This window comes from Tenrec ecaudatus, chromosome 15 (genome assembly GCF_050624435.1).
Source record: "Tenrec ecaudatus isolate mTenEca1 chromosome 15, mTenEca1.hap1, whole genome shotgun sequence".
In the NCBI taxonomy this organism is placed as follows: domain Eukaryota; kingdom Metazoa; phylum Chordata; class Mammalia; order Afrosoricida; family Tenrecidae; genus Tenrec; species Tenrec ecaudatus.
In genome coordinates this window covers 101383381-101400475 of record NC_134544.1, presented here as the reverse complement: position 1 = coordinate 101400475, position 17095 = coordinate 101383381, and the positions used below count along the sequence as shown (strand labels likewise).

General features: G+C 40.6%; 1 protein-coding gene across 1 annotated transcript in view; it reads left to right on the top strand.

Annotated features, from left to right (window-relative positions):
* The first annotated feature begins 3589 nt into the window (after positions 1-3589).
* Positions 3590-17095, top strand: part of LOC142427647 (small ribosomal subunit protein RACK1-like) — a 29283-nt gene continuing 15777 nt past the window's right edge. The window contains exon 1 of the mRNA XM_075532821.1: positions 3590-3818. Coding sequence (XP_075388936.1) covers positions 3590-3818 — 229 coding nt within the window. The remainder of the gene's footprint in view (positions 3819-17095) is intronic.

The following is a 17095-nucleotide window of genomic DNA, read 5'->3' as shown; positions in this document are numbered from 1 at the left end:
ATGTCACAGAGTCAGTTTGGCCTGTTCACTGACTCAGTTGATAGAGATCATTATTGGTAGGGTGAGAACGCTTGGTCACAGGCCTCAAGGAGGAATAGTTTATTGTCCCCAGTAGCAGGGTGTCAGGCCTGCCATATAGTCTGGTTGATTAACTGCCCTAGAGACCTACCCTGTAGTCTGGTGACTAACTGCCCTGGGGAGGATATCTGTAAGTGTTTGACCTCTCCTCACACACTAGAACAGTAAAAAGACAAAATAAAGACCATTGCAATGTTGGGAATCTCCCTTACAAGAAAGATAGGTGATTTGTCTGTCAGGAGAAAGGATCCAAATATTTTACAGGTTTAGGATGGAGAAATTCCAATAGATGATGTGGTACCCCTCACTTTTACGAATATAATGCATGTATCCAAGAACTAAGTGGAAGTGATGATTTAAAAATTGGGGACAAGTTGAGGCCTAAGAAATTCAAAATAAAATAAAGCCAGGATCTTGAATGGAGCATCAAGACTCTCCTGATTGGATCAGAAACTTTGAGCCCCATTATACACTAAGGGACAATTGCCACTGAAACATGGCCATATATAGATTACCCTAGTGCCAAGAACATAAAACTTACTTCAGATATGTTAGGATACTGAAATATACATGGCTGATTATCTCTGACTCAGGTAAACATGTCCAACTCTTATTCCCTAACAGCAGTAGTGTATTAGACATGATATCGGGAACTGTGGTTTATAGTAGGACTTACATCCATTGTATAGTGCATGAGCATAATTACTTCCTGAGGAAAAAAAACAAGACAGAAAAGTTCTTATGTGCCTGATTTCAGACCAGGCTGGCGGTGGTATCCTTGATGGACCACAGCACATTGAACTTTGTTCTATGTAAGCTGGCTATAGACAACTTCACCACCTCAATATGTATGAAGTTCCCTGTGCAGTGATTTACTAACTGAATTCCCTCTCCTGTATCACATAAAATACAAGTGGTTTGTGTTTTTCTAGAAAGAAGCCTCTGCTATTTTAGAAGGAACTACATTGAAATATCACTGATGGGAGCACAGATTGCCACAGGCCCTTAAAAGCAAGCTGACACATCGTTATGTAATAAATACATGTACCACATGGCAGCCATATACCTCTTAAGGATTAATGCATGAAAAAATTGTATGTTCAGAAAATAAGTGATATTGACTTTCTAATAACATCTTTATTGAAAATGTTAGAAAATAATGGATCAATCATTTCAAAATTCCAATATATTGATGAGATACAAAAATAAAATGCCGATATAATTAAAAAGAAAATAAGTCAGAAAATTTATGTTGTTGTATTCTTGATGTTCAGTTAACCTGTATATAAAACTCTTATACATGAGTTTCTGTGGATCTGTTTATCTCAAGTACCCAGACTAACACATTATGGTACCTTAGGAGTGAGGTACCAGAGAAACAAATCGAGAGTAAATGTTTGTTCAAATGTTTGCTTACTCACATCTAACCAATCAAAGCCATCTTATGACGTGGATGGCTCCAAATCGCAGAAGCACCCGTAATGATTCATTTATGCCAGCAGCTGAACTGGTAAGGATGTGTCTGTGGCTGCCCTCCATCTCTCCCCTCTGGTCTCTGTGTTAATTCACATCCTGCATCCCCCACCCACACGGACTCCCCACCCCTCCTCCTGGCTAACACGTCGCGGAGGGGGGTTGCATTACCATGAAAGTTCTTTGTCAAAGTCTTGTTTTTTAATCCTATTAGAAATGGATACTCTTGAACCAAAACACTGGTCATATGAGGCTGGTTTCAAAATGAAGGTTGTGTCAAGTGCAGAAGAGAGCAATAACAGTAGGGAATTCTGTGTTGATGAAAAGCAAGTGGGGGAGTGGCGGAAAATGAAGGCTGAATGGAACAGATTCCAAAAGCTAAAAAAGCTCGTAGTGGATTAATGTCTTTTTATGGGGCTTTAGAGAGTGAATTGCATAAATGGGTTATGGAGTGTCGTTAAAATGGTTACTGTGTAACACGCATGTTAATCTGCATACGTGCTTTACAAATGGCTAAGGATGACAAACATGAAGCACCAGGCATTGAAAAATTTACTGCATCAGCAGGATAGTGTACCCACTTCCTGAATAGGTTTGGCCTATGTTTGAGACAAAGAACAAAGATTTACCAGAAATTGCCACAAGACGCTGAAGAAAAAATTACTGTATGTCATTCCAGTCATTGATTATAAAACAAAGAAGGATTTATTGTGGTAAGCCGCAGCTCTCGCGATGTGGGAAGCCGCAGCTCTCGCGAGATGTGGGAAGCCGCAGCTCTCGCCGCCATTACAAGATGGCGCCGGGCAGTCAGGGTGGTGGCCCAGTTAAGTGGTAAACAACCACTTAGCACGTGCACGCTGCTGAGATGATGTAGTCATAACTCCACCCTGGAGTATGCAAACGAAGGTTCTGGCGAACGCACCAATCAATGCACAGCACTTCCCCACAGAGCGTATATAAGCAGCAGCAGTTTGAGGCTTCGGGGTCTTTTTCCGCATCTGAAAATTGAACCCGCATTAAACGCCTGTGGAAGAATCCTTTTATTACGCGTCTTTTCTTGCTGGAGAGACCTGGCGCGCGACAAATGGTGCCGAAACCCGGGATTTAACGGCCACCTTAGGCACGAGCGGAGACCCCCTGTCACCAGGGAGGATTCAGAACCACACGGCGTGGGTTGTAGGGGTAAGTTCTGAGAGACATGAGCCTGAACGATTGCTAAAGCCGCGAACTGGTGTATGCGCTCTAACACTTCCGCTTTCAGTTTCAATGGCGGACAGCCTGCCGCTTTTTAAATCGGGTGTAGATAAACCCTTGTGAATCTGTGTGTTAAATCCTTGTATACATAAGTAGGGAATATGGGGAACGCAGCAATAAAGACCATGGTTAAATTAAATGCTTGTGGAAGAATCCTGTTGTGGTGCGTCTTTTCTTGCTGGCGAGACCTGGCACGCGACAATTGGTGCCGAGAACCCGCGAAATTTACGATCATCTAAGGCAGGAGCGGAGACCCCCCACCAGGGAGGATTCAGAACCACACGGAATTATAGAGGTAAGTTCTGAGAGATATGAGCCTGAACGATTGCTAAAGCTGCAAACTATTGTATGCATTCTAATACTTTCACTTTCGGTTTCAACGGCAGACAGCCTGCTGCTTCTTATCTTGCACATAAACCGTGTGAAGCTGTGTGTTAAATTCTTGTCTACATAAGTAGGGAATATGGGGAACGTAGCAATAAACACCATGGTTACAGCGCTTGATGCTTTATTAAGGAAGAGAGGATTAAAAATTTCAGAGCCAACGTTGCGTAAGTTTGTAACAAATGTGGATGAGATAGCACCGTGGTTTGTATCTACAGGTTCTCTAACTTTGGCGAGTTGGAATAAACTGGGCTGGGATGTAGACCGAGCTGCAAAAGAAGGGAAATTGAAATCGGGAACTAGACCCATCTGGAAGTTAATAAAAGCATGTATTGAGGATAAAGAGTGTAGACAGCCATTACAACAGGGACAGCAGGCTTTGGAGGACATTCAGGAAAGCATGTCAGAAACAGAACGGGACGAGTCTAAGGAGACTCGGAAAAGGCAGCACAGAGTTGCCAAAAAGGAAGAAACTGCGCAGATAAAATTAGGGGAGGAAGCTGATCAGCAAAAGAAAAACTGTGCCTGCCATTCGGAGCCTTTATATCCGTGGCGAGAATTAGAACTCTTGGAACTATCAGAGGAGGAGGAGGAGCAGTTAGAGGAGGTAGCTGTTCGCTATGAGGAAGGTCGGTATGGCGCACTAAAAGCGACCGAAAGAGGGCAGTATAGTGCTCTACGGAAGACAGCTGTGAGCCCGTCAGCACCACCTCCTTATAAGGAAGACAAGCAGAAAGGGTGTGGCTACTCCTTCTGCCCACCCAATACCCGTAGAGCAATTCAACAAATGTATCCAGTGTTTGAGGACCAGAATAATGCTCGTTATCATACACCCGTAGAACACAAACAAGTGAAGGACTTAGATGAAGCTGTGAGAGCTTACGGGGTAAGTGAAAATTATACTCAATCTTTAATTGAAAGGCTTACAGGCCATGCTATGACTCCTGCCGATTGGACATTTGTAACAAAAGCAGTATTGACCACAGGGCAATACCTGGAATGGAAATCTTTATGGCAGGATTTATTAACAGCTCAGACTAGAGAAAATGCTGTGGCAGGGCAGCCAGCATGGGATTTTGAAATGCTTACAGGCCAAGGGAGGTGGGCTAATAATCAGACAGCATATCCATTGCAAGTATATCAGCAAATAAATTCTGCTGCAAGCAAAGCATGGAGAACTTTACCTAATAAAGGAGAGGTTAGGGGCAACTTAACAAAAATTGTACAGGGACCTACCGAACCTTTTTCAGATTTTGTGGCACGAATGTTGGAAGCAGCAGGAAAAATTTTTGGAGATCAAGACACAGCCATGCCTCTCATTGAGCAGCTAGTTTTTGAGCAGTGTACTAAAGAATGTAGAACAGTTATAACGCCATGGAAGTCCAAAGGATTGCAGGCATGGATGAAGGCTTGCAGGGAAGTTGGCGGTCCTTTGACAAATGCAGGACTGGCTGCTGCAGTATTGGCGGCTACTTTCATGCGCTGTATCATGTGCCTGCTGCCACCCTACGCATTAAGTTTCCAATTACTCGCCTAGAGGCTCGCACTATTGTGTTGCAGTGCGCCAAGTGTGCAGAATTTATTTACCATTAATACTAGTGCACCTTGTATATATGTAAGAAATGGATCTTTAGTCAATTGGGTGGATCCTTCTAGAGACTCTGCACTTAATAATATTATATCTACCCTTACGAAGGTTGTACAAGGTGCTACAGGTGGAAATGGTACCTCTGAGAAAGGAAAAGTTGTGAATATAACAACACTCATGGTGATTCGTGAAGGATCCAGGCCCTCTGGGCCTATTAATGAATCAGTAGCGCCACCTAATGTGACCAGACGTGCCGTATTACCTAGTTGTTCACCTGAAAAAGGTTTTCTGCCTTCTTTTACTCAGTGTCAGTCTCCAAATTATCGGAACAAACCTATTATACCAGGTTTTGATATGACTCCAGCTTTAGGTAAAGCAAAATGGAATAGTAGCACTAATACCACTGGTTCTGATAATACTTGGCCGTATGAATGGATATTGTATAATCAGCGTGGAGCATCTACAATAGTAACTCCTTTTGCAAAACTGTTTGGAATTAATGATACTTTGTATAATGTCACAGGCATATACAATACCAGTACAAAGAAGTTGAGTGTAAAAACTATGGTTAATATATGAAAGGTACAATTTAAGCCATCACCTGTTTGTGTTCAGGCCCCATTTTTCTTTTTGATAACATTCAACATTAGTCACAGTAATAATAGTTTTTGGGAAGCTTCATGTAATAGCTCTAGCAGTCAGTGTTGGCTTGCTGAATGTTGGAATGGCTCTGTGCCATTTGCTTTGATGGTAAAAATTCCCACTATGATACCCATACCTGTTGAAGCAGATCCTAATGCCTTTCCTATTGCCACACTTTATAGAAGAAAAAGAGATTTTGGCATTACCGCAGCAATTATCACAGCCATTACGGTTTCAGCTGTGGCAGCGGTTACAGCAGGATTGGCTATGTCTAATCAAGTAATGACAGCAAATGTCATTAATAATATTACGCAATCTACATCAGAAGCGTTATCCACAGCTCAGAAAACAGATGCTCGATTAATGTCTGGAATACTGCTAGTGAATCAGAGAATTGATTCACTACAACAACAAGTGGACACTCTTACTAGCATGGTGCAATTAAGTTGTATTTCTTCTACACCTAATTTGTGCATAACACCTTTAAAATTCTTGAATGAGTCTTCTTTTAGCAGCAAGAACATATCCCAGTACCTTACTGGACAATGGACAGCTGAGCTAGAAGAACTTCAAGAACAACTTCGGATGCAAATTACGACTCTTAATGGCACACGAATGAAACCTATAACTGTTGAAGATTTTACTTCTTGGCTTTCTACTGCTTTTTCCTACTTTAAAGAGTGGGTGGGAGTATTTACATTTCCTGCAATTATATGCTGTGGAGGAGTGTTGTTGCTATGGTTGCTCTGCAAGCTTAAGGCCCAGAAAAAATGTGACAAAGTCATCATTATGCAGGCATTATTAGCGATTGAGCAAGGTGGTTCCCATGATCTTTGGCTTTCTTTGTTAAAAGAAAATTAACCCCCATAAGTTGTCAGCTCTTGCACCCCAAGGGAATTGTCCCATTGCACTGGGAAGAGTGACAGAAATTGGATCTTGGTCAGCCCTTGCACCATGTGGAGCTTTGCTCATTGCACGCATCAGGGTGACCAGATTTGGGTTCTTATATCCATCTTGATCTCCTGGAGCTGCTGGAGGCTCCGGGATTGATCGATGGATTAGGCTTAAAATAAATAAGAAAGGAGGAGATGTGGGAAGCCGCAGCTCTCACCGCCATTACAAGATGGCGCCGGGCAGTCAGGGCGGTGGCCCAGTTAAGTGGTAAACAACCACTTAGCGCGTGCGCGCTGCTGAGATGACGTAGTCATAACTCCACCCTGGAGTATGCAAACGAAGGTTCTGGCGAACGCACCAATCAATGCACAGCACGTCCCCACAGAGCGTATATAAGCAGCAGCAGTTTGAGGCTTCGGGGTCTGAAAATTGAACCCGCATTAAACACCTGTGGAAGAATCCTGTTGTTACGTGTCTTTTCTTGCTGGCAAGGCCTGGCGCGCGACAATTTATAATTATGACCTGGCAGATATTGAGAATATGGATGAAACTGCCATGAATTTTGATCTTCCAATCAACAGAACTATGGCAAGTTAAGGAGAAAAAAACATTTTTCTCAAAACCGCAGGAAATGAAAAAAACAAAAAAAACACTTTACCCTTGTTCTATCACGTTTGGCTAATGGAACTAAGCTGCGTCCTGTCATTATTTTTAAAAGACCTTGCCTAAAAAGATCAATTTCCCACCAAAAATTTCTGTGCATGCACATGTTAAAGGCTGGATGGATGAAGATGGGAAAAAAATGGCTGGAAAAAATTTGGAACCAATGACCAGGAGCAGCCCTAAAGAAAAAGCCATCGTCATTTGTTTGGGATATTTTCAGAGCCCTCCTACCGGATGACATAAAAAAATTGGCAAAATCTAGTAAAGTTACTTTAGCCGTGATTCCAGGTGGGCTTACATCTGTACTGCAGCCTCTGGATGTATCTTTGAATAAGCCTTTTAAAGACCATGTGCGAAGGATGTGGCAATGAATGGGTGTCATCTGGTGAAGCCCAATTAACAAAAGGAGGAAATCCAATGAATCCTAACAGAGTTAACAACAAAGTGGGTTCGAGATGCATGGGAAGACATTCCAGAAGACATGGTGCGACGTGCCTTCCAGAAATGTAGTAATAGTAATGCTTTGGATGGCAGTGAAGACTGCTTTGTATGAAAATGACAGCAGCAGTGATGATGGCGATCTCAGTGAGGACAGCATCTATGATGACCTCACACCAGCTGAAGCTCTGCATTGGGATACAGATGATGATGAGGAATCCAGTTTTGAAGGATTTTAACTCTACATTTTAGCTTGGTTGCTGATTGAGCTAAGGGAATAGTACTCATTGTTGATACCTTATTGTTTTTGTTGAAACTGTTTTCCACTTACTGTGCTGGTTTACTAATGTTAAATGACTTTTCCTTTTGTTTTTTTATTTAAAGTAAATATTTAAATACATTACCCCCGATGTCTCCATTTTTAGTAATTTTATTTTCATTTGTTTTGATTATTGAAACTCACCAAGTTTCTGCATTTTCTTCTTCTTTTTTAAGCCTTTTATTAGGGACTCATACAACTCTTAAACCAATCCATACATATACATACATCAATTGTATAAAGCACATCTGTACATTCTTTGTCCTATTCATTTTCAAAGCATTTGCTCTCCACTTAAGCCCTTTGCATCAGGTCCTTTTATTCTCCCTCCCTCCCTGCTCCCTCATGAGCCCTTGATAATTTATAAATTGTTATTTTGTCATATCTTGCCCTATCTGGCATCTCCCTTCACCCCCTTTTCTGTTGTCCATTCCCCAGTGAGGTCACATGTAGATCTTTGTAATCCATTCCCCCTTTCCAACCCACTCACCCTCTACCCTCCAAGTATCGCCCCTCACCCATTGTCCCGAAGGTATTATCCATCCTGGATTCACTGTGCCTCCAGCCCCTATCTGCTCCAGTGTACATCCTCTGCTCTATCCAGACTTGCAAGGTAGAATTCAGATGATAGTGGGGGCGAGAGGGGGGTGCAGGGGAGGAAGGAAGCATTTAGGCACTGGAGGAAAGCTGTATCCTTCATCAGTGCTACGTTGCACCCTGACTGACTCATCTCGTCCTCTAGACATCTCTGTGGGAGGATCCCCAGTGGCCGACAAATTGGTTTTGGGTCTCCACTCTGCACTTCCCCCTTCATTTGCTATGGTAAGATGTTATTTTTTTTTCTGATGATGCCTTATACCAGATCCCTTCGACACCTTGTGATTGCACAGGCTGGTGTGCTTCTTCCATGTAGGCTTTGTTGCTTCTGAGCTAGATGGCCACTTGTTCACCTTCAAGTCTTTAAGACCCCAGACACTATCTCTTTCGATAGCCGGGCACCATCTGCTTTTTTCGCCACATTTGCTTATGCACCCGTTTGTCCTCAGCGATCGTATCATGGAAGTGTGCACCCAATGATATGAATTGTTTGTTCTTTGATGCCTGATAACCGATCCCTTCGGAACCATGTGCTCACACAGGCTGATGTGTTCTTCCATGTGGGCTTTGTTGCTTTTGAACTAGATGGCCGCTTGTTTATCATCAAGCCTTTAAGATCCCAGACACTAAATATTTTGATAGCCAGGCACCATCAGCTTTCTTCACCACATTTGCTTGTTCACCCGCTTCGGCTTCAGTGGTTGTTAGGATGAGCATCATAGAATACCAATTTAATAGAAAAAAGTATTCATGCATTGAGGGAGTGCTTGAGTAGAGGCCCAAGGTCCTTCCGCCACTTTAATACTAAACCTATAAATATAGGCACATAGACCTATTTCCCCATCCTCCTATATATTTGCATGTACATGTCTTTGTCTAGACCTCTCTAAATGCCCTTTCCCCCCTAGCTCTTTCCTCTATTTCCCTTGACTGTCCTCCTACTCCACTATCATGCTCCTTCCCCACCTGGGTTACAGATATACCTCTTCGTTACCTTACCGTTGATCATTCCCTACCAGGCCTGCCACTCCCACCTCACCAGCAATTTAGATACCATGTTGTTCCCTTGTTGCTGGGTTTGTTATCACCACTTCCTTATCCCCCACCTCCCCCTATCCCAAGTCCCCCGGAACTGTTGGTCCCATTATTTTTCCTCCAGATAGTTCATCCAGCCTGTCTTATTTAGACAGATCTGTGGAGATAATAACATGCACAAAAACAAGACAGAGGAAAACAAAGCAACAGTATACAACAAAACAACAACAAACCACTGACAAAGAACAAAACACATCAAGAAAGAAGAGCGTGTAGTTAGTTCAAGGATCATTTGTTGGCTTTAGGAGTGTTTTCCAGTCCAGTCTGTTGAGGCAGCACGCCCTGGCCCCAAAGTCCACTTTCAGCATTCCCTGGGGACCTTGCTGCTCCATTGCACTCCCCCAGTGCTTTGCCTCAGTGTGGTGGGATCAGGTCGGACGCAATTCCCACACTGTGTCTCCAGTGCTGTCCCCTGTAGCGCCATGGGTCAGTGAGGGGCATCGTGTCTCATAGTGGGGCCAGCCTTGTTGTCCTCTCTGTGGACTGGTTGCTCCAATCAGGAACATCATCCTCACAGTCTGGTGGGCCAGGCCATTCTCCAGTCTCTCCTCCTCCCCGTTCATCTGCTGCCATGTGCTCTGATGAGATATGTCCCTCTCTGGGTGCTGCAGAATCAATGTCATCCTTTGAAACAAATTCTTCTGGGGGAAGGGGCATTTTCTTTCTTCTTGAGCCCTTGGTATCAGCTCTTTGCTTTTCTCCCCTCCCTCTTCCATGCTCCCTCCCTCAGGAACCCTTGATAACTTATAGAGGCTATCAAAAACTTGTGATCACAGACTGATGTGCTTCTTCCATGTGAACTTTGTTGCTTATCAGCCAGATGCTTTATTGTTTGATAGCCTGGCAACAACATCTTTGCTCATGCACCCACTTTGTCCTCAGCAATTGTGTTGGGAAAGTGAACATTGTGGAATGCCTGGTTAATAGAATAAAGTGTTCTTACATTGAGGGAGTACTTGAGTACAGGCCCAATGTCCATCTGCTTCCTTAACACTAAACCTATACATATATGCACCTAGAGCAATTTCCCCATCATTCTATATACATTTACACATATACATATCTGTTTTTAGATCTCTACAATTGCCCTTTGCCTTCTAGTTTTTCCCCTATTTGCTTTTATCCCACTATCATGTTCAGCCTTCATTTGGGTTTCAGTAATTCCTCCCAGTTACATTGGCCTTAATCAAGCCCTACCAGGCTTCTTATACCCTCCTTGCCATTGATTTTGGATCAATTGTTATTCCCTTGTCCCTGGGATTTTAACACCCACTTCCTTTTCCCTGCCTCCCCTTCTCCCATGTTCCCTAGAACCATCAGTCCCATTGTTTTCTCCTCCCCATTGTTTATCCCACCTACCTTATTTAGATAGGCCTGCAGAGATAATATGCACAAAAAACAAGACAGTGAAAACAAAGCAACAAAAGAAAACAAAATCATAAAAACAACAGAATGAAAAAAGAGAAAAGCCTGTAAATAATTCAAAGTCCATTTGTTGATCTTTAGGAATTTTTTCTGGTGGAGTCTCATGGGGTGTCAAACCCTGGCCCCAAAGGCACTTTTCGTATTCCCTGGTCACTTTGTTGTTCTGTTCCCCTTGCTGTTCTGTTGTAGGCCCTTAGTGTTCCATCTCAGTGTGGTGGGGTCAGATCAGATGTAATTCCCACATGGTCTCCAGTGTTGTCCCCTGAAGCTGTATGGGTCAGTGAGGGGAGTCAGTCAGGGATGCCATATCTTGTAGTGGTGCTGGCCCTATAGTTCTCTCTGTGCTTTGGCTTCTCTGAAGAGCAATATTGTCCTCAGGACACTGTGAATTCTTATATTTTTTGTGAGGCTAGCAGACTGAGTCCGTTTTCTCACATTCCTTACATTGATAAGGCCATTTTCCACTGTGAATTCTCATATGTTCAGTGAGGATACAGTAAAAGTTCCCTCATTTTCCTTATATTCATAAGGTCTCTCTCCACTTAAGTCTCATATATTCACTGAGGCAATTAGAGAGAGTAAAAGTTTTCTTAGATTCCTAAAGCCTCTCTCCACTGAGCATTCCACTATGTTGACTGAAGCTAAACAGAATGCTGGAAAGGTTTCTTACATTCCTTACATTGATAAGGCCCCTCTCCACAGTGAAGTTTCATGATTTTTGAGGGTAGTAGATTGAGAAGAGTCTCTTTTGCATTACTTACATTGATAAGGCCTCCCTCCACTGTGAATTCTCAGATGTTTATTGAGGGAGGCTGATTGAGAAAAAGTTCTTTTACATTTCTTACATTCATACGGCTTCTCTCCACTGTGAGTTCTTACATGTTGATTGAGGCTAGTCATTTGAGTAAAGGTTTTCTTACATTCCTTACATTCATAAGGTCTCTGTCCATTGTGAATTCGCATATGTACATTGAGGGCAGTAGATTGAGTAAAAGCTTTGTTACATTGCTTACATTCATAAGGCCTCACTCCATTGTGAATTCTCTTATGTTGAGTGAGTTGTGAGGATCGGGTAAACGTTTTTTCACATTCCTTACATTCATAAGGCCTCTCTCCACTGTGAGTTCTCTCTCATATGTTCATTTAGCCTGATCATTTGAGTAAAAGTTTTCTCACATTCCTTACATGCATAAGGCCTCTCTCCACTGTGAATTCTCTTATGTTTATTGAGGGAGGCTGATTGAGTAAAAGTTCTTTTACATTCCTTGCATTCATAAGGTTTTTCTCCACTGTGAGTTCTCATATGTTGATTGAGGCTAGTCTTTTGAGTAAAAGTTTTCTTACATTCCTTACATTCATAAGGTCTCTGTCCACTGTGAATTCTCTTATGTACATTGAGGGTAGTCGATTGAGTAAAAGCTTTGTTACATTGTTTACATTCATAAGGCCTCACTCCATCGTGAATTCTCTTATGTTGAGTGAGTTGTGAGGATAGGGTAAATGTTTTTTCACATTCCTTGCATTCATAAGGTCTCTCTCCACTGTGAATTCTCTTATGTACATTGAGGGTAGTAGAATGAGTAAAAGCTCTGTTACATTGCTTACATTCATAAGGCCTGTCTCCACTGTGAATTCTCATATGTTGAGTGAGGTGTGAGGATTTAGTAAAAGTTTTCTCACATTCCTTGCATTCATAAGGCCTCTCTCCACTTTGAGTTCTCATATGTTGATTGTGGCTAGTCATTTCAGTAAGTTTTCTCACATTTCCTTACATTCACCAGGCCACTCTTCTTTGTGAATTCTCTTATGTTGAATGAGGCATGTGTAGTTGAGAAAAAGCCTTACCACACTGCTTATATTCATAACACTGGAAACTCCATGAAGAGTGTTTTCCTTATATCTTCCCCTAGATTTTACTGGAAAATATCTTGTGTTGAAAACAAAGTTAAAAAGACATTTTTTAACCATTTCATTATTAACATGGATACTAAACATTCAATTTTCTCCCTCAATTGTCTAGTAAACCATTATTTAAATATCTGAGTGTGATACAACAATAATGGTCACAGGGTTAATGAAATATATAGTGATTCTATATATGAACATAAGAGAAACATATTTCAAATATTCATAATATAATTCACAAGTACATAGTGGCAGTAAGCTAACATATTACTGATAGACACAAATTCAAACACACACAATCATATATAGATATGCAACAAAGAAAGTATAACCAAAGTCATACATACAGGGTATATATTTTTATCTACATACATATATATATGTATAATTATGAACATACTTAGAAATTACACACATGTAAATATAGATAGAAATATAAACTGCATTCTATTCAGTAACCCCATAAGATAGACTATAAATATGATTTTTATAAGAATAGCCAGCATCATATGTATGATAGGGTGTTGCTGATATGCTAGAGGCACTCTCCATTCCGTTACAAGCCAGATGGTTAATACAATGCACCACCAGGATCATGTTCCTCTGTCTACATGTTCATAATATATAAACACATATATTACATTAATCTACAAATACATAAGAGGGGCATCAAAATGTGGAAAATTTCCATTTGCTATGATCTTTTCTATGCTCCCAGCATATGTTTCAAAATTGCCTTTGATTGAGTTGATTTTGACTCATATCTACTTTATAGGACCATACAGAAATGGCCCTGTAATTTTCTGAAACTATAGCTTCTTGTGGACGAAGGCCTTATTTTTCTCCCCAGGAAAATGTTGGTTTACCAGGCCAATGATTAAGCACTACACACAATGAATTAGGTGTTGGCCTCCTAAATGATGGTGCTGTTGAAACAAAGCTGCTATCCAGACATAAGAGGAGGTGATCTACTTCCATTAAGTTTAACATCCTCAAAAAATCCTAAGCAAAATTCCACCATGTACTATGCTGTCACTATGATTTCAAATGCACAAACGAGCAGTGGGTGAAGATGTGCAGATGATGCATTGATTGTGCACAGATAGATGTGTTATATATCATACATAACAATTGATTTTATGTATAATATATAAACATAACTATATGTATATATGTAAAATATTATTAGATGATAAGACAATTTTGGCTCATAGTGACTTACATGGAAAATTGAAGGAGATCACCAAAATATTTCTCCCCCATACTCAATGGAAATTCTGATGGCTATTTTGTGTTATTAGCTGAGAACATAGTCATCTTTACCACATGGATTTAATTCCTGAATATTTGCTCATCTTTCCTTATAATACTGGTAGTAATTGAAATATTGGTTGGGTCGATTCCAGAATAACAACATGCAAGATTTGACAGTGTGGCAAATAGACAAAGTAATGGTAGACTGCAATATGTAGATATTTGTGATCATGGGAAGCCTGTGATATAATTGTTCTGGAGAGAAAATTAACTTAATTGGCATATCTAACCAGGTATTCCTAAGCCATATTGTATATATTTGGTAAGTAAGGAATTAATTTGAAATGATGAAGTTCTTTTTACCTACAATAGCTATGTTTGTGAGGTTTTCAACAATCACATCTCTGTAGAGTCACTTCTGAGAAACATCCAGCATTGCCCATTCTTCTGCGGTAAAATCCAAAGTAACATCCACATCAGTCACTGAGTCCTAAAAGAGCCCACATAATCTCTTTAATCCGAATCCTAAGCAATCAAATACATGTTAAAAGAAAGATGAGGCTTATAATCTTGAGGGATGTTCATTTCATTGTGATTTTGACACATAGTATGAGTTCCATAGCACTATTAGGCTTTACTCATTGTTATCATTCTCTAACCATATACATTTACTTCTCAAAAGATTTCATCTCATCTCATGGACATATCAATATGAAGAACATTCAATATTTTTGTAACAAACTTCCACTAATTACCTTTAGTTCCACTTTATCCCACTCACTTTGTGAAGTCTCCTCAAGTTTATAACATAATAAGCCCATCACTTCCCACTTGGACTGTCCGATTCTGTTCTAATCCTAACTTAAGATTTTATAATAGCTCAGAAATTCTCTACTATAAACAACATATTCCATATCATGTCCTTGCTCTCTTTATATCTCTCCCTCTCTGTGGTATTATTGTGTGTTTATGAAGGGAGGGGAAACACCTTCCACAGGAAAAATGAAATATATTTCTTTATAGACTAAGCAAACATAGAAATATTAACAATCAAGAAATACACCAAGACTGGCATCTTATTTATTTGCCATTGTCTAGGCATGAGCTTGTGAAGCATGCTTCACCAGGAGATTGGAAGTGTAGGAAGAAAAAATAAATGTGATGGAAAGAGGTTATGCTGCAATAAAGTTGGGAGGCATTAGCCTGAATGGCTACATAGTTATCACTGGTATTGCTCTTTTGCAAGCCCGTGAGTTTCTGAAGGACGGGAGTTGTGAGGTGGCAGTTACTTGACAGTGGTGTAGGTTGGTGCCCCTATAGAACTAATCTGCAAGTTAGGCTGGTAGAAAAACACACAATTCTCAACTTTCTCCATGCTTAGTCATCGTGCATGTGTGGAATATAAGGTGCACCATTCCCCTAGGTCTTAAATCCAGGTTTCAGTTTCAGAGGTTTTAGGCAGGCTGATTGAAAAGTAAGGTTGAATACCAGGTGGCTCTTTGATCAACATTTTTAATCTAAGTTTTAATTCCTTCCAGAAAAAAGGTTAGTTTATGCAAAAAAAAGTTAGGTTATATACAAAACAAAAACAAATGGTGAATCAATAGATACATTAAATTTGATAAATTTGTTGGAAAATGACTCTTTAGAGTGTTGGGAAGCAAAGATATTACTTTGAGGACTGAGTTTACCTGACCTAAACATGCTATTGTCAATGGTTTCATATGCATGTGAAAGATGGACGCCGAATAAGGAAGGATGAAGAAGAATCAATAAGTTTGAATTGCAGTGCTGGTCAAGAATATCCCAAGTACCATGGACATCGAAAAGGACAAACAATTCTGTTCTGGCAGATGTAATGTCAGAGTGCTACTTAGAGGTAAGGATGGTGAGGGTTAATATATAATTTGGAAATGTTATCAGAAGAGAACTGTACCTGGAGAAGAATATTATGTTTGGTAAAATAGAGGGGCAGTGAAAAAAGTAATCCCTCTACTAAATGGATTAACAAACTGCAACAATGGGTTCATCTTAAATTGAGAGGATGGCACAAGAGGACCGTGTTTTTTTCTGTCATGCACTGGGTCCCTGGGAGTTGGAATTGACTCAATGATAGCTCACAATAACAACAGACTGAGAAACCTCTAATGATCACACTAGACATACACAAAGACATGCTAATGTGCTAGCTATATTTACAAGTTATTATTTCTCTAATTTATAAAAGGGACGGGTTTCTTTTGTTAAAAATTAGAACAAACAAAGTGACTACAAAATCAATGAGGAATTCCTAAACTTCATTAAACCATTCCTCTGGAGGTTAGCTGAAGGAAATTGTCTAAGGTCCACCCAGCATGACACAAGGCAGAACATTTTCACAAACTTGGGCTTTATTGTGATGGCAACACACACTTAGGTGTGACTGGCTATTTGTCTGTCAAATGGAGTGTAAATTATTTAATCCTCTATACTGAGGTGTCAGCTGGAAAATCAGAAGGTCCAACAGAGCTATGGATCCATAGTAATCACTAAGTTTCAGGCTGTTTAGAAGGTCAATAATTGTGGGAAATTAACACTTTGGGAAATATGACTAGGACTATATTCCCTAATTTATAACAGAGGGTATCTGGAAAGCTAGTATTCCACGGTAGGAAAGCCACCACTTTGGTAAGTTAATGCCCAAGTACATTATCCTGCATTAAACATCATTCCCTTAAAGTGAGAACATGTTTGATTCTATCTCCCTATACAAGTGGACATTCCTTTGCTATCTTCTCCTGCTGTGGCACCCATCCCCCTCTTTCCTTCCGCCCTGAAGCAGGTATTAGGTTTTCTCACCTGTGAGCTTAGAGACCTTATTGTGGTTGCCACCCACCTTGTGATGGATGTAACTACTGAGTATTCATATATTATGGCTACCTATAAATATCCCAAGATAGTAAAGACTCTCTCTCTCCTATCTCTTCTCCCAACTCCATGTGGACCAGCAAGAGAAGCTGAGGTGAGCATGCTACCACAAAATGTGTCCGACTCCTTTATTTTATTCTCTCTCTTATCTTCTCTAACTTTACTATGATCTTTATATA